The sequence below is a fragment of the Heterodontus francisci genome, chromosome 10, assembly GCF_036365525.1.
Source record: "Heterodontus francisci isolate sHetFra1 chromosome 10, sHetFra1.hap1, whole genome shotgun sequence".
Lineage (NCBI taxonomy): Eukaryota > Metazoa > Chordata > Chondrichthyes > Heterodontiformes > Heterodontidae > Heterodontus > Heterodontus francisci.
In genome coordinates, this window is record NC_090380.1 from 107663827 (window position 1) to 107681968 (window position 18142).

An 18142-nucleotide genomic window follows, 5' to 3' on the forward strand; every position below is an offset into this window, starting at 1 on the left:
ATGGAATAGTCAATTGTTGCTCTCGGCTCATTATCTAGTGACATTCCAACAGGGTTAAAAATCTTGAAAGTAACATCATCATGAGCACATTTTGTCATGAACTTTTCAATCTTACAATGCCTGTAATATTGAGCTGCATTTGCAGCACATAATGTAATGGAAAATAGTTTGAGGTGAATAGTGCCTAAAGAGGTAGGGGATATGCCAGTGTCTGGCATGTTTTAAATGATGGATTTCAGACCTGGCATACTCATCTCCTAAAGGAATCTGACCATTGGACCGTGTGAAACAAAAACAAAAGCTAGCAAAGTTTTCAAAACACTGCCTTAAAATATGAATTGAATGGAAATTTCTGAAGAAATTCACATTGGTAAAGATGTTAATGATGTGTCCCTCGTAGGTCTGTACAGAAAAGGGATAAAGGAGTGGTGGGGTCGCTCATCTCAGAAACCGAGGGCTTATTTACACTCTTCTAAGCATTAGCAGTGGCTCGTGTTTTAAGTCTGCTGTCAGATCCTGTTGGTCTTGGCATCTAACGATGTAGTGTCTGAATGCAAGATGCCAGAAAAGTGAATTTTTTCCAGCCTTCTGTTTGCATGACTGTACTTTATATTCTAGTCATTTAATCGAAAAAGGATTGCATTTCCAAAACAGTGGAAAATATTAAAAGTCATGCTGTGTGTACAAAGCAGTGAGCTGGAGGAATACCACAGACTGAGCGTTTGAGACATCGTGAGGCCAATTTATCTATGGCACTATAGCAGGCGAGTTATGTGTGGAATGAAGTTTATCAGGGTAGAAAGAGAGTTCAGTAAATTTAGGAGGAAACTCAAATATTGGCAGTGGTTAGAAAAGTAGGAGAGTACAATATCATACAATGGAATAAGGGTAGGAGGGGAGCCTAACACTTAGGAGGAGCAGAAAGATAGCAGAAAAGATTCATTTATTGGAGAGGAGGGGGGAGCATTGGATATAAGGCTAGAAAAGTCCAATATTGGATGAAAGGGATATGGTTAGGTGAAGAACCCATTATCTGAGAGGAGGCGGTAAGATTAGGAAGAGAACCTCAATCTTCAGGGGCTGCTTAAAGATAACAGAAGAAAATATTGGAGTGGGAGGGGGAAATCATGTTAGGGGGCAAATTCAATATTGGAAGAATGGAGCAAGGTTAGGTGAAGAACCTACTGTTAGAGAAGAGAGTAAGATTAAGTAGCGAATCCAATATTAGAGGAGTGGGTACTGTTAAGAGGAGAGCCCTATAATGGGAAAGATAGAAGTAAGTCTGGCAGCATCTGTGGAAAGAGAAGCAGAGTTAACGTTTCGGGTCAGTGACCCTTCTTCGGAAGGGTTCCGAAGAAGGGTCACTGACCCGAAACGTTAACTCTGCTTCTCTTTCCACAGATGCTGCCAGACCTGCTGAGTGAATCCAGCATTTCTTGTTTTTGTTTCAGATTTCCAGCATCCGCAGTATTTTGCTTTTATTAAGATAGAAGTAAGGTCAGGTAGTGAGCCCAATATTGGGCAGGAGGGAGCAGCAAACTGAGGAGAAGCCTATTATTCGGTGAGGCAGTTCGGTTAAATGGAAAGACCAATAGAAATGCCTTCTTTGTTATTTCCATGGAGTATCTTTTTATTCTTAATCCACTGGTGCCTGTTTGGTTCACTAGTCATTTCTCTGAGCTTTACCTCACACCACTATAGTGCCTGATACAGTTTGTTAAAAACACTTGGTTAGTGTGTATTGTTCCTATGTTTAAGGAGGGACCACTTCTGTAGTGATGAACAGCAACCAATAAATCCAATGTATAATTTATTCAAAAAAAATTTGCATTTAAATAGGCAAATCTTTTCGACACGAGCAGTGCGAGGCACGAAATGGGTATCAGACCGATGCCAAAGGAGTCAAAACGTTTGTGGAATGGGTTCCAAAGTACGCTGGCGTGATTCCTGCGGATGTGTGTAAATTGACCTGTCGAGCTAAAGGAACAGGATACTATGTCGTGTTTTCTCAAAAGGTAATGGTGTGGACTTTGGATCATGAGTGGCTGCATCCATTCTGTTGTCATTAAATACAGTCTGAGTGTGCATGTCTGTGCCTGAGAAGTAGATTTACATGAAAGTGATATCTGGAGATAGCTGCAAAAAAAAACATGTCACAATGCCTGCACCACAAGGGTAATCAAAAATATTCTTACCTGGCCCACTCAAGGACAGAGAAGGGAATCTATGTGTGGAGCCAGAGGAAATGGGCGAGGTACTAAATGAGTACTTTGCATCAGGGTTCACCAAAGAGAAGGACTTGGTGGATGATGAGCCTAGGGAAGGGAGTGTAGATAGTCTCAGTCATCTCACTATCAAAAAGGAGGAGGTGTTGGGTGTCTTGCAAAGCATTAAGGTAGATAGGTCCCCAGGGCCTGATGGGATCTACCCCAGAATACTGAGGGAGACAAGGGAAGAAATTGCTGGGGCCTTGACAGAAATCTTTGTAACCTCATTGGCTACAGTTGAGGTCCCAGAGGACTGGAGAATAGCCAATGTTGTTCCTTTGTTTAAGAAGGGTAGCAAGGATAATCCAGGAAATTATAGGCCGGTGAGCCTTACATCAGTGGTAGGGAAATTATTAGAGAGGATTCTTCGGGACAGGATTTACTCCCATTTGGAAACAAATGGACTTATTAGCGAGGGGCAGCATGGTTTTGTGAAGGGGAGGTCGTGTCTCAATAATTTGATTGAGTTTTTTGAGGAAGTGACAAAGATGATTGATGAAGGAAGGGCAGTGGATGTTATCTATATGGACTTCAGCAAAGCCTTTGACAAGGTCCCTCATGGCAGACTGGTACAAAAGGTGAAGTCACACGGGATCAGAGGTGAGCTGGCAAGATGGATACAGAACTGGCTCAGTCATAGAAGACAGAGGGTAGCAGTGGAAGGGTGCTTTTCTGAGGACTGTGACTAGTGGTGTTCCGCAGGGATCAGTGCTGGGACCTTTGCTGTTTGTAGTATATATAAATGATTTGGAGGAAAATGTAACTGGTCTGATTAGTAAGTTTGCGGACGACACAAAGGTTGGTGGAGTTGCGGATAGTGATGAAGATTGTTAAAGGATACAGCAGGATATAGATCGGTTGGCGACTTGGGCGGAAAAATGGCAGATGGAGTTTTATCCGGACAAATGTGAAGTAATGCATTTTGGAAGATCTAATGCAGGTGGGAAGTATACAGTAAATGGCAGAACCCTGAGGAGCATTGACAGGCAGAGAGATCTGGGCATACAGGTCCACAGGTCACTGAAAGTGACAACGCAGGTGGATAAGGTAGTCAAGAAGGCATACGGCATGCTTGCCTTCATCGGTCGGGGCATAGAGTATAAAAATTGGCAAGTCATGTTGCAGCTGTACAGAACCTTAGTTAGGCCACACTTAGAATATTGCGTGCAATTCTGGTCGGCACACTACCAGAAGGACGCGGAGGCTTTGGAGAGGGTACAGAAGAGGTTACCAGGATGTTGCCTGGTCTGGAGGGCATTAGCTATGAGAAGAGGTTGGATAAACTCGGATTGTTTTCACTGGAACGACGGAGGTGGAGGGGCGACATGATAGAGGTTTACAAAGTTATAAGTGGCATGGACAGAGTGGATAGTCAGAAGCTTTTTCCCAGGGTGGAAGAGTCAGTTACTAGGGAACATAGGTTTAAGGTGAGAGGGGCAAAGTTTAGAGGGGATGTGCGAGGAAAGTTCTTTACACAAAGGGTGGTGAGTGCCTGGAACTTGCTGCCGGGGGAGGTGGTGGAAGCAGGTACAATAGTGACGTTTAAGAGGCATCTTGACAAATACATGAATAGGATGGGAATAGAGGGATACGGTCCCTGGAAGTGCAGAAGGTTTTAGTTTAGGCAGGCATCAAGATTGGCTCAGGCTTGGAGGGCCGAATGGCCTGTTCCTGTGCTGTATTGTCCTTTGTTCTTTGTTCTTTGAATGCGGTGTGTTCAACTTCAGTGCTTAAGACCATGAGTTCTACGTCCCTCCCTCACACCCACCCCCACCCGATTACTTTCCCCTTCCCTCACGATAACTTCTCCCTTTTCCTAGGAACTACCTGAGGGCCACTGCTGCTCAAAATTGAAATCTTCTTCACCAGTGAGCTGCCTCAGGTTGCCCAGCAGGCATCTGCGGGTTCATCTGTCTCATAACTGAGGTCCAAGGTCCAATATTAGGTGTGCCTCAAGCTACCCATTCCAGCGCAGGGATTGCTCCATCGGCAGGCTGGAATGAACCAATTTCTAGACCTGTGTCTCCGTGGTTCACTTTTAATAATGTGACATGGAACTGGGTGGTCTGTTGGGTTGATATGCAAGCTGGCTTCAGCCCAAAATGATGGGTTGAGCCTCTTCTCTTCTGCCAGCTGTCAGAATCCCAAGCAATATGAGCTCGGAATAGTCTCAGCCCAGTCTCAAGTGAACATACAGCCCATAGTTTGATTCTACATGGTAGTCCCACACAGAAATTCTGTACATGTGGCTGAGGGAAATCAGAGAATGGTTACAGATCCAAAAGAGGTCATTTGGCCCGTCGTGTCTCTGCAAAAGTAACTCTGCTAGTCCCACTCCCCTGCCCTTTCCCATTGGCCCTGAAATTTTTTTTGGCTTCAGGTGCTTATCCAATTCCCTTTAGAAAGCGACAATTGAATCCTCCTCCACCACACAGTCAGGTAGTGCATTCCAGATTCTAAACGCTCGCTGCATAAAAAAAATTCTTCCTCATGTCACCGTTGCTTCTTTTGCCATTCGCCTTATATCAGTCTCCTCTAGCTCTTGACCATTTCACCAATGGGAGCAGTTTCTCTGTATAACTCTATTTGGACCCCTCATAATTTTGAACACCTCAATCAAATCTCCTCTCAACCTTCTCTTTTTGGAAATGGAAATGTAAGTGCTGTAGTGCGTGTTGTACTGTGGATAGGAATTAAAATACATAGCAGAAGATTTTCTCAGCTTACCTTGTGCAATTCTGTTTTATAAAGAGGGTATTTCTGTAGTTGAAGGAGTTTATATCTGACCAGTGCTACAGCTAACTTGAGACTGCATCCTCTTGATAAAACAGGAAGATTTCCATTCCTTAGCATTGACATTTCTCATCTTGATAAGCACAAAAATGCATGTTTTTACATAAAATGGAACCTCTGATTAAGTTAAGATTGTCTTTAATCTAAGTATTCTCCGGAGCTTCTTATCAAAAGAGTTTTGTTGAGCCAGAATGTGGAGTTAAATATGTGAAGTTTTGCCCACAGATTGACAGTCAGCGTATTTTTACAACAGAAGTTGTATGCAATTTAAAGACCAAAATGCTCTTAACTTTTTGGCTCTTTTCACCTATATTGAAGAAGGCATGCATTTCTTAGCATATTTGCCAATGACTTTTAGATAATATAAAGTATCATTGCCATATATTTAATGTTTCTGAGCTCTTCTCGGGAGAGCCAACATGTGCTTTGTTGACAATAGGTTTGACACATTCCCTCCCCACCCAATGTGAGATACTATTCTGTAACCATAATTCAGATGAAATACCCAAAATCAGTACTTACTGTCAGGGCTTTTGTGGGCATTTGCCCTTATTGGCTTCCTTAATTGCTATTGGTGTCTTACAAATGGGGCGGGAGGAAAGAATGATCCTGTACGGGTGTGGCTCAGAATCAATTATTGGTTGAGCTGGATATTCATAAAAGGAAACAACTTAAATGTAAGGAAGGACAATTGACTTGGAATGCTGCTGAACTGTCTGCTTCTGTCCTAGAAACAAGTTGCCTGCTTTTCAGCATGCCAATCCCCTTTAACCACTTCTTGGGGCAGTGTTCAAGAAATAGCTTGTTTGATAGGCGACCCTTTTCTCACTTCCAGTCTAAAGCTCTCTCCACTGAAACTTTTCAGACTTTCCTCTAATTTAATGAAACTGTGGTCACTGCTGCTTTGAACTTTACGTGCCTTCTAAGCTATAAATACAAATTTAGTCCCGATTTTAAACCAGCCTGTTGGCAAGCTGGCTAGGGTTGGACGGGTGGCTTATTGTGGTGGCTGGGTGAAAGCCACTGCATTCTCACCTCCATCACTTTAATACCAGGATTCTGACAGCATAAAGGTTGCCTGCCATAAGCTACATATCTGTGAGGGGCTCCTGCCCGTCTTGTCCCCACCAACACCGAACCTGTTAAAATTAGGATTAAACTATTCAATGCTCTCTTCTTCCACCTTCTCTGTGTTGAAATTGAAACTCATTGCATGTCTCTACTTTATTCCCCTCGGCTTCAAAACTCCTTCCTTCCCTCAATCTTTTTATTACAATGAACAGGCTTTAAAAATCCACATTTAGTATCACCTAGCCACTAGTTTGTGATTTATCTCCTCTTCACTCCGACTCTATTCGATCGTAATGATGTTCTACACAATGGGCCTTGGCCCTTCACCTAGACTTTGCATTAACAACTAAAAAGCATCTGTAAGCATTTACAGCTATAGTGCATGGAGGTCTCTACAGATGGAGGTCTCTACAGATGGCCCAACTGTCTTACAGGAGCCGAAAATTATTCTGGCAACTGACTCCTTTAGTACAGACATTTTCTTGTTTGACTCAATTATTTTTTATTGAGATTTACAGGAGAGCAGATGGAAGGTCAATGTAATATTGTATGACCAACAGTCATAGTTGAGGATATGGCATATCAACTGAGTTAACACATTAACTAAGAGCCCGATAGTAAGATTTTTAAAACGTAATACTTCATATTCCACTTTGCAATTTCCAATGATGTTGCAGACAGATTTCTCGACTGAATTACTCCACATACAATGGGTTTACCTTGAACATTGGGAGTCAGCAAGGGTGACTCAGGAATTACCTGAAAGTTCTCCAGTTCCTTTCTCCTTTCTTGAATTGTATTTTGCTTTAATCCCCAGGTAACGGACGGAACGGAATGCCAACCATACAGTAATTCGGTATGTGTGCGGGGACGCTGTATCAGGACTGGCTGTGATGGTATAATCGGCTCTAAACTGCAGTATGACAAATGTGGAGTCTGTGGGGGAGATAGTTCTACCTGTGTGAAAGTATCTCGAAGTTTTACCAAGAAAAGGTAATGTCACAATACATTATGTCGTGCTATAAGGTAGAAATTAGTGTCTGTGATATTTTACGAGCCTTTAATGTGTTTATATTAAATTTCCCTCTGGCAGCATTAATCCTACTGATATCTTTCTAAATTTATATTTTGTGGGGACAGATGTTAGTGAAGCATTTGAGTGAAGGAAAATGGACTATATAGCCATTTCATTTGCCTAATTTTCCTCTCAGCTCTACTAAAGATTTTGACACTCATTTAGGTACAGTTCCATCAGCACCAGCAGATTTTTAATACCTCTTCCAAGCTACCATTCTTCATGTGTAAGCCTACACTATGACTATTGGCAGGTTTGTTGAGAATGGAGTCAAATTTGATAATTTGGCAATGAAGTATCAATGACAATATGATCGAGCTGATCCTGTCCTTTCATGGCACCCACACATGCACATCTAATGTGCTCACTGCATAACGATCAGGAGTAAGAGCCTTGGCTGTGTTTTTCTTTCTCTAGATTGTTTAGGTTAACACTTGTGTTAACATTCTGCCTTTAAATTTAAAATAGCACTTTATTTAAAATGTACCTGGGCACAGAGTCCGTTTGGGAAAGCAAGGTGTATGGGGAGGGCGAGTAACAGGAAGAAACTTTGAAAATCTGCCAGTGCGGATCAGCTGTTCAGCATTTAGTAGGAGCCAAGTGTAACCAGAAGAGCTTTTCATTCTGGGTTCTGAAAGCAGCCCCGTCAATTTAACATCCAAATAGACCCTAAACTATCGTAAAACAAGGAAAAGAGCAGGGATCAGACATCTCCAAAAGTGCAGGAAGGTCAGTACTTAGCTAGTTAAGAGATGTACTTAAGTTAAGTTAATGAGCAGTAATTGTCAGGAAGAGAGGAAATGATGTTTACATCAGCAGTCTCCAAATATTTTCAGGCTGCCCCCTGTGGTTTCCCATTGACCCAACATTTCTCTATCTTGTATTTCTCTGTATAATAGACATTGTAATCATTTAGTGGGTAAATGTACCACATGTACTGTTCAAAAGGTTGCAAGTTCACTTCATGTCCTGTGCTGAATTAGCTGATCTCAGCGAGAGAGACAATTGAGATGCTACATTTAACCTCAGCTAAGGAGCTTCAACCAGTTTGCCTGCTGTGCAAAGACCAGTCTGAAACTGATGGAATTAAATTTTTCATAACATTCCTCGAAACGCTGACATTCCTTCAGTTCAATCCATATTAGCTGTCTTATACCTGATAATGCATAGTGATTTATACGGCAGAATTCCCATTCCTGATCGCTATCTAGTAGCCCACCTGCAGGAAAGTGAAGACAGAATTGGGTTCAGCTGCATACCTCTTGGAGTCTGATAACCTGATAACTCACTACCTGGGCCCACACATGAAGAATGGTCACTGGGCCACTGCCAGCAGTCCTGAAGGTGTCATCACAAATAGCACGTGGATACTGAGTTATGTGAGGCATCCTTGATGGTTTGTGTCTGCACAGCCATTGGGTGGGTATGAGTATAGGTGTGCATCTGAATAGTGTTGGGACTATAGAACTGTTATGAGGGAATTTGTGTCTGCGCTGGGTAGTAAAAGGGTTAAAAGCCATTAGAATGTCCCGAGGACATTGGAGTGGTCCATAGTGTTTGATGAAATTGTTAAAGACTATAGATCTGTTTTGAGGCTGTCTGCATCATTAAGGCTGATTAACGGAAGGGTTAAGCTCTGTTGCACTCTGAGTGAGTCTGCCTTGGTGCACATTGGCGAGTGCAAGGTTTTATGGAACAGACAGCTCCTATGGGTTGAACTTAAGGAAATTTCAGTGTTCAGAGGAATGTTATGAAAAATAAATGGCAGCAGTTTCAGACTGGCCTCTGCAATGCGGCAGGCAAACTGGTTGAAGTGCCCAATCTCTGTATGCCTGAGCTCTACTTTAAGTGCTGTAATTATTGAGGCCACAAGGTTATCAAATGCTACACCGTGCTCTGGTGCAATTCCAGCTTTGTCATGCTGAGATACATAAGCTTGAAAATCAAAAGGCTTTCAAGACACAGCCACAGAGATGATAATCTCCTGCGCCTGAATGAAGGTCTGTTTAATGTTGTTGGAAATTCTGTTCGCAAACACGCGATCCAGATGTGCAGCCTGGCTACAGTGTCTCATGCTGCCTCAAGGACAGACATGTGTTGGGCCACTGAGACTTTCAAAACCAAGTGCTACCAGCTATTCAACAAGTTTAGTGCATCTATGTGCAGTGTATCAGGTCAACCAACTCTCCTACTCTTTGGTGGATCACTCACACTTGAGGTCTTAACCACCAGCCTTGGGATCTTGCACGTGTATAGAACGTGACAGTAATTCATGGCACTTCACTTGTTCACTTTCATAAGAACTCAAGAGGGATAAAAGGACAAGGGGATGGACCTGAAGCTATTCCAGTATTCATTGTGGTAGTGAAAGGCATCATTAAGACTATTGTTTAGCGATTACATTGGGCTTCCTCCACTTGTTTGAAATTTCTTGTACACTATTTTAACAGAGTCATTAATCTATTTGTTTTAAATAAGTGAATGTATCTATTAAAGTAACTGACTGTAGAGAATACATAAGAACTAGGAGCAGGAGTAGGCAATTCAGCCCCTCGAGCGTGCTCGGCCATTCAATACAATCATGGTTGATCTCATCTTGGCCTCAACTCTAATACAGCAGGAGAGTAGTAGACCCAGTTTATGTTACAGAGTAACAGACCCGGTGGACTGAATTTTACCTGGATGGCAGGGATCCTGGCGGGCCAGAAGGCAGGGGGCAGCCCTGCTTCAGCCCTGCTTTGGGCACCCGGCCGAATTCCATGGCGGGCAGCCAATTAACTTCCCGCCATCTGGGGTTCCTGTCCCTTTAAGAACAGGGATCGTACCTCCAAGAGCTGCTGGCCAATCAGAGGGAGCAGTGGCCACTTAAGGGCCTCGGTTGGCCTCTGGGCTGGAAGGCCATCTTTGGCTTTCCCTGCCCTCAGCAAAATTGCATGGTGTCGGGAAGGTGATGGGCACTCCATCCCCATCTTCCCTCGCTGTTTTACGGGCTCCTTTTACAGCCCCCAGCCCCCACTTCCCAGCCTGCCTCCCAAGGGCCCATAAAATTTAGCCCGAAGTATATTGTAGGGGATTAGAAGGAAGATCATGTCTATATGACAGGGGATTAACAAACCCTATACAGATTGTAGGACATGGAAGATTGCATAAATATTATAAGGGAATAGAAGACTGTATGTAGCATATGGAAATAGTAAACTGTTGTCAATAAAATAATCTCTTTCCCATTGCAAATTTCATTTTACCTTTATGTTCCTTCAGTGTTGGATACAAAGAAGTAGCAAGAATTCCTGCTGGAGCTACGCATATCAAAGTGCGGCAGTACAAGCCGAAGGGTCAGCAGCGATTCACTGCCTACTTGGCGGTTAAACGGAAGAACGGGGACTATCTATTCAATGGCAAGTACATGATCTCAACTTCGGAGACCATCATCGATCTAAACGGCACTGTGCTCAACTACAGCGGGTGGAGCCAGAAGGATGACCAGATGCATTCAATGGGTCACGGCCCATTGAAGGAGCCACTGATAATTCAGATTCTTGCCACCGACCCCGGGAAACCACTTGACGTGCGCTACAGCTATTTTGTTCCCAGGAAGCAAATGCTGCCGACCAATGAGAACGCCATCAAGACTCTGGCGGCAAAGTCCAACCTGCCCAAGTGGGTAACGGGACCATGGTTGTCATGCTCCAGAACCTGTGACACTGGCTGGCAAACCAGAACTGTTCAGTGCAAAAATGGATATGGAAAACTGACAAAAGGATGCCCCCTGTCCCAAAGACCATCAGCATTTAAACAATGTTTTCTGAGAAAATGTTAATGCACAGTTACCAGTAAGAGTCTTTTTTTAATTTGTCATTTTGTTCGGTGTTTTATTTTAATCTAAAATGAAAACATACTTGGAGAAAAGGAGGGATAAAATTGTCAGTATGTCTTGACATAAAACAGGCACTGCTGTGAAGCTGAGAACAATCGAAGCATGGGCAACATTTGTCTTGTGAACCGAACAAGTGCACATTGGTATTGCACCATGGTGGGAGAGCATCAGATGCATTGCCCTAGACGATGACACCAACCTGCATGTTGCCTACCTCATATGCATCCCTCACCTACATGGAATTGAGATCTGTGTAGCCATCCTTTCAATGGCTACCAGATGGTGCATTGATTCCACAAATCTTTCCATCCCTCCCAAGGAAACTGATGTCTGCAACTTCAGCACAACCTTGCCCTGGGTTTTAACGTTCATTTTCCTTTGTTCTCTTGCGGTCATTCAGTTGGAGCCAGTGACTGATTCCTGGGTGTTCGATTGAGATAATACAAGGAAAGCTGCATTTTGGCTCACTCACCATTGTGCATATTACAATAAAAGAAGCCAGCTGACCAGAGAGGGAATTCTCACTATCCAAGGATGGAATGAGGAACCAATTGTGCCAATGAGTGTACAGCATTGCGAGGAACTTATGTCACAGAGATTGCAACGTCTTATTAGAGTGCTTGATGATATTACCTCTCACAGTAACACCTAAAGGAGGTAGTTAACCACTCCTAACGGACTCTCTTAATGAATAGTTTAATGCAACGAGATACAATTCCACTCAGTAATTACAAATTTGATGCAACACAGGAGCAAAGAGCGGAATGGCTGTGTTGTTTGGAATTCTATGGCAAAGGGGAAGTGAATACAGATAATCCAACTTGATACTCCTGATAACTAGACTGACTAGTTCTAATATCTGTCTCCAATCGCTAAAAGAAGAAATTCTAGCATGGGAATTTTCACCACAGTTCAGATGTCTTTCCCAGAAAACATGGCATTTATGAAACATCCACATTAATTATCATCTCAAATTTCTACTTTTGACTTGATAAAATATCTGTCCCCAGGTTAAATTGTGTTCCCCTGACCCACTATGTACACTACTTGGTATGCTGTTTGTCTTCTAGACTGATGTTGCATTGGAGCACATGGAACTACAGAAGAAAGAGCAAGTTTATGTTTTATTTCCCTCTGAAAGAAAAAAGATTTTTTTGTATACATACTTGTGCTACGATGTATTCAGGTCATGCTTTGAGCTGGCAGGAGCAAGGGATTAATAGTTAATGTGATACTAGAACTGATAAAGCAGAACTTCATTGTAAGGTTGCCACTTGGGAATTAGAGGCAAAGGAAGGGAGCGGGTTCAGGGCTTGACTGCTGATACTTGCTTTGCTCATAATGAGAGTTTATCAAATATCTTGAAAACATCAATAACTAACAGCACCACATCACGAAAGACAGCAGCAAGTGGGAACAAAACTTATTTTCGAAGAAACGCATCTTCCCGTCCAGTTTACATTTTAGTACAGCCGCCTGAAAAACCAGTGTCTATTTTAAGATTGGGCAAGTGGCATCCCTACTTCAACAGGAAACAGATACACATGTCCCAAAGAATCTGTGGTTTGCAGCTCTGAACTTGCTAAAGGTCAGTGTCAAAAGGTCAATATGTCATTCAAACAATGGGATTTACTGACTGCTGTCACCTGCCAATTCCAGGATTTTAAAAAAGGACAAGTAGTGTTTTGCTTTAAAAACAGATGACCTTACTCATGATCTCACATGTTCAGTATTGGAGTCATTCAGTGTGTTTCTGATTAGCTTGTTATGATTTCCATGGTAACCGTCAAACCAGTGCTAGAAGCTATCTAATCAGAAGTCATTTGCGGGTGGGAGAACGTGCAATTTTATAATTAATGTGTTCATTTTCCAGTTTCATCCCTCATCTTAATGAAGTTCAGCTGCCAAACCAGTTATAAATGGGCCACATCTAGTTAAGAGTTGCTGCACTGCCACTTTTCCAAATGGCTGCATTAACATTTATTCTCAGAATAGGGGTATCGCTGGCATAGCTGCATTTGAACCCATCCCTATTTGCCCTGAGAAGGTGGTGACAGTATGCCTCCTACTGTTGTTTTGATGAAGCAGAGTAGTGTGCTCGACCACTTGAGTCAACCACATTGGTGTTGAAATGGAGTCACATTTGGGCTAGCCTGGATAAATGCTGCCAGTTTTCTTCCCTGAAGTGCATTAATTGACTCGTTAAGTTTTTATAACAATCCAACAGCTTTCATGGTCACTTGTACCAATACCAGCTTTTTATTTCAAGATCTTTTTTAACTGAATTCAAATTCACAGACCATCAAGGGAAGATTTGATCTCATTATTTGGCTTATTAGTCTTACTAGGATTACTAGCCCACTCACATAACCACTACACTAAATACGCAATGTAGTACTGAACCATACAGATGGGAAGCTGGCAGGTTCAATCTCTTCCTTATGCTGAATTAGTTGATCTCAGATGGGACAGCTGTAAATATAAGAACAGTCATAGATGAGGAAAGAGCTATTCAGACCACTGAAGCTCAAGCATCTGATGCCCTAACTCTCCCAAACCTGGCATCTAAATGCATTAATTGAATGCTACCGATTTATTTGTCTCTATTCTCTTCCTGGAAGATTGTTCCAATCATGTATACTCCCGTAAGTAAGGAATTTCCTCTCTTTATCAGTGAAGATATTAGCATGGGTCTCAACTTTCCCAGGCTAAAGCGGAGAAATTTTGGCACCTATAATAGGATTGAACCTAACTGAGTAGCCAGCCTTAAGTGATGGGATACATAAAGATAATTTATCAGGGGAAGTTGGAACAAATCAGTCACCCTCTCCGCATCTCCCTCCCTCCCCTACATAGCATGAAGGCCCTTGCACGCTTCCAACATCACTAGTTGATTTTTGTGTATGCCATTGCTGAAAATCATTATTTTATGTCACTCATTGGTATGGTACAGTATAAGAAAAACCAACATCTTCAGACACTGCTAATGCCCAATTTGCTCTGGATCAGTCTCCAACTTTAAACAATGCTTCAGAAAACTATGGCATGCAAACTCCTTTTAGACCCTGTCTGATTGGACTGAATTGTTAACTGTTTTTCCATGCAAAGAGAATCCAAACATAACCCAATCAGAAGCTTCATTGGGCTTTGTTGTATAACCTCAGACAGGAGTCTACATTGCTCAGGTGCTGAGACATATCTCTGCTCCCAAAGGGACCCCAGCACTGTATGAAACGGAGCAAGCTATTCTTAATGTACCTTTTTAGTGATGAGTTGACATAAACACCATCGGTCTTTGTGTTTAGTCCCCAGAACCTATGTGGTGGAAGTCTGTGTATAAAGCAAGTTTACACCTAGCATGGCAAGGTTCAGCTTTCTCATAGACCAGTAATTAAAAGCATACAATTTCTGCAATTATTGTTATTGGAATATGTCTGATAGTACATCAAACAAGGATTCCAGTCTCTCATAGTACCATGGAAACCACGCAAAGATATGTAAGCTGATTTGAGGCTGCAGTGGAATTGATACAATTAGACAATTTACTGTAAACAGTCTGGTGGTGATGAGTGTTAATTTCACCAGGTTTTGGATGGGTGTCTTCAACTGTTTAGGCAAGCAGTAGTAAAGCTACTATTCTGATGATTGGTCCCACCCACCATGCCATTCCAGTATTTTGTGTTTCAATCAGCGAAAGCCAAATCAATTTGCTCTGGTTTATCCATGATAATCTCTAATTGTCCACTTGTATAAAGATGTGTTTGCATTTCCTGAAGCTGATGTGAAGGCACAGGGCCTTACTGCCAAATTAGTTCAAATAAAGCTGAAACAGCCACCAGTAACATTCCCATTGCTTTTCAAAGTCCAATTTTATGGCTATGAGAAAAAAGGACTCCATATTTTTATTTATATTATTTTGAGTATTTTTCCACAGCAACAAATCTGCTTTCATCTCAGTCATCTTTTGTAGTATTTGATATAAGTGGCTCCTGTTTCTCTGCCAAAGCCAATCAGACCAATCAACAGCTTGTCAAAGTAGTTATTATACTAACCGTTCAGCAATAGCAGGGTTAATTTTGAATTGGAAATCTCCCACAATATGGCTCAGTTGGTTAAAGCAGATAAACCACACTAAACAGGAAGCTTCATTGTTTGATCCCCAGTCCGTACACTAGTTGTCTGGTCTCAGTCTGGGTGCTGGAAGAGAAACTGCAATTGCCTTCCTCCAATAGAGATGGGAAGTTAAACCAGGGTTCCCACTTCTGACTGTTATCCATCAAACCCTGTTGGAAGCTCTAATGCCCTGTAATTTAATAGCTTTCGAACACTCAATGCCCAGATTCATATATAATTAATGGTCACTTAAGTGAGGGACCAATGAGTGAACTTTTGGCTTAGTGGTTCCTGTCTGTGAGTCAATAGGAGCAGCTTTTGAACTAATGTCCTGCTGAGTACCATCTTTAAATTCTGGTTGACATCAGTGGGATACTAATCTCTAGTGGGTGGGGGTATATAGGACTAACCACAATATCAGCTGGTATAAAGATGGTTACAGCCATGAAAGGAGCATCACATCACAGCCTGTCTGACTGTTAATCAACCTGCAAATCCTTCCATTACTTCACACTATTCCCTAAGGGAAGAGTTTGAAGACACAATAACATCGAGAGGGTGTCGATTGCTTTCAAGAAAGGAAAGAAGAGAAGGGAAAAGATTGGCAGAAAAGGACAGGGAAATAAATTAGCATTTGAAGAAATAGCAATTGAGATTTATAAGGTTATTTGAATGGCAATAGGTCAGGTATAAACTTGATTCTTTCTACAATACATTATCGTTTAACATTTAAGCATTCACTTTCCTGTGGACTGTCTGATGACACATTTGGCACATTTTACAATAGGACAGCTCTGATCCCAGCAGACAGAATGTGATTCCAGATAGCACAAGAGACTTTTCCAACTCCCAGCGAACAGTATAGACTGCCAATTTCACACCCAGTATTTGGGCCTGGAAGTAAGGAATGGGGTAAGGGGTGGGCAGGGTGGTGAAGGGAAGAGTAATATTGGTCTCCCCTGCAATCTTATGATTCTTGGAGCAACCTGAGGCACACAGGTCCAATGATCCCCAAGAGGTGCTTTCTGCTATCCCAGTGTGTGGTCCTGGGACGAGCCACAGAGTGGATTGGGTGGCATTATTCTGAATTCTATATGTCCTACCCTTATTCATTTTCATAGCTGGGCCAATGGAATCAAAATGATCGGAACTCACTCTGCATCTGCAGTTCAATTTGAATTTTGGAATCTAAAAGTCAGCTGCCGCAAAGAGATGGTCCTTTGCTACTACGTATAGATTTTAATTGGGTCTCCGTGAAGAGGGAGAAAACATTCCAGTGTAAATTTAAATTGTGATAAAAAGTGTAAGGCACAGCACTGAAATAATTTATTTGTGTTTGTACAACTGGTGTGTGAATTTGATGTAACAGTTTTATTTATTGTTATTTAATGTGGAGAACACCAAATGTGCAAGTTTTTTGAAAAAAATTTGCTGTTGTGTCTTATTATACAACTGTTTAATTTATGCTTCACTATTCTTTTGAAAGTTCACTATATTTTTTAAATAATGTATGTTTACGTAATGTACAGCACTGGTTGCTTTGTGTAATATTGCATTGTGCTCTTTCCTCATGTAATTATTTAGATACTGTTTGCATTCCTCATGAGGGAAATCACATGTCTTTTTTTAAGAAAAATTGTTAATTGAGGCAACATGTCAAATGGATTCTAATACTTGTTTTAAAAAATGTAGCAGTTGAGTAATGCATATTAATCATGTCTAGGACCAAGAAAAATTGCAAAAATGTTCAGGGTTACGGGGAAAGGGGAGTGGGACTAGCTGAATTGCTCTTGCAGAGAGTCGGTGCGGACTCGACAGGCTGAATGGCCTCCTTCTGTGCTGTAACAATTCCATGATTCTAGGAGGCTTTTAATCAATTATTTTAAGCACATCAGTAATATTCTGTAATGTACTGTAACAATAATCATGTTGTCTGTGTAACTAATGCTAAGATTCACTTTTTTAATGTGTGTAAATTATATATTCCCAAATGCAATACTACAGTCTCACAATTTAATGCCTGGCCTTGTTTTGTTTAATGGTTGAATTTAAAAGACAATTTCAGTATTCAATTTCCATTCACTCTCCCACTTATCTCAGAAACACAGAAATCTTAAGACTTGGCTTTAAGAAAAATGATTTTAATTGATAGAATTGAATAATCGCAAACCCTTCAAAGTAGTCATGACACTTTGTATAAAGAGACCAATGTGGATTTAATGCTCTGACTTCCTCTGTGTGCACGTGTATGCGTGCATGTGTGTATGCGTATGTCTCCACGAGTAGGTCTTCTACTGCCTCCGATTATAGATTGGACCCAAGTCCCACAGTGGATAGTGGAAAATTAATAGATAATTGTGATTCTCCGTTGCAATGATACCTGAAGCATAGAAATGAAGACAAGCGCACTGCAAATGTGACAAGAACAGATTTTGTTTTATTCATCAAGAAAAAAGAAAAAAAGAACTTCCATTTAGTTTAACTCAGGATGTCGCGATTATTTTTGGCAGTGTAGTCACTGTTGCAATGTAGGAAAAGACAGAAGCCAATTTGCAAAGTGCAAGGTTCTACAAACAGCAATCAGATAAACATCCAGGTAATCTGGGATAAATATTAGCCAGGCTGCCAGAGAACACCCTACATTTCAAGGAAACAACTTGCATTTATATAATTATTTTCATGACCTCAGGACATCTCAAAGTACTTCACAAATTAAGTACTTTTGAAGTGCAGTTACTGTTGTTGGGAAATGTAGCTGCCAATTTGCACACAGCAAAGTCCCACAAACAGCAAGAAGGTAAGTGACCAGCTACCATGTTTTACTTATGTTCATTGAGGGATAAATATTGGCCAAGGCACCAAAAGAAATCCCTTACTCTTCTCAAGTGCGATCTTTTATGTTCTACTGAGACAGCAGCGACGACCTCAGTTTAATAGCTAATTTAA

General features: G+C 41.6%; 1 protein-coding gene across 1 annotated transcript in view; it reads left to right on the forward strand.

The window, feature by feature from the left end:
• The window catches only part of LOC137374709 (A disintegrin and metalloproteinase with thrombospondin motifs 5), a 42275-nt gene extending 25062 nt beyond the window's left edge, over positions 1–17213 (forward strand). Inside the window, exons 6-8 of the mRNA XM_068041248.1 lie at positions 1840–2015; positions 6949–7124; positions 10468–17213. Of these exons, the coding sequence (XP_067897349.1) occupies positions 1840–2015; positions 6949–7124; positions 10468–11026 (911 nt within the window). The 3' untranslated portion in view covers positions 11027–17213. The remainder of the gene's footprint in view (positions 1–1839; positions 2016–6948; positions 7125–10467) is intronic.
• Positions 17214–18142: the final 929 nt, after the last annotated feature.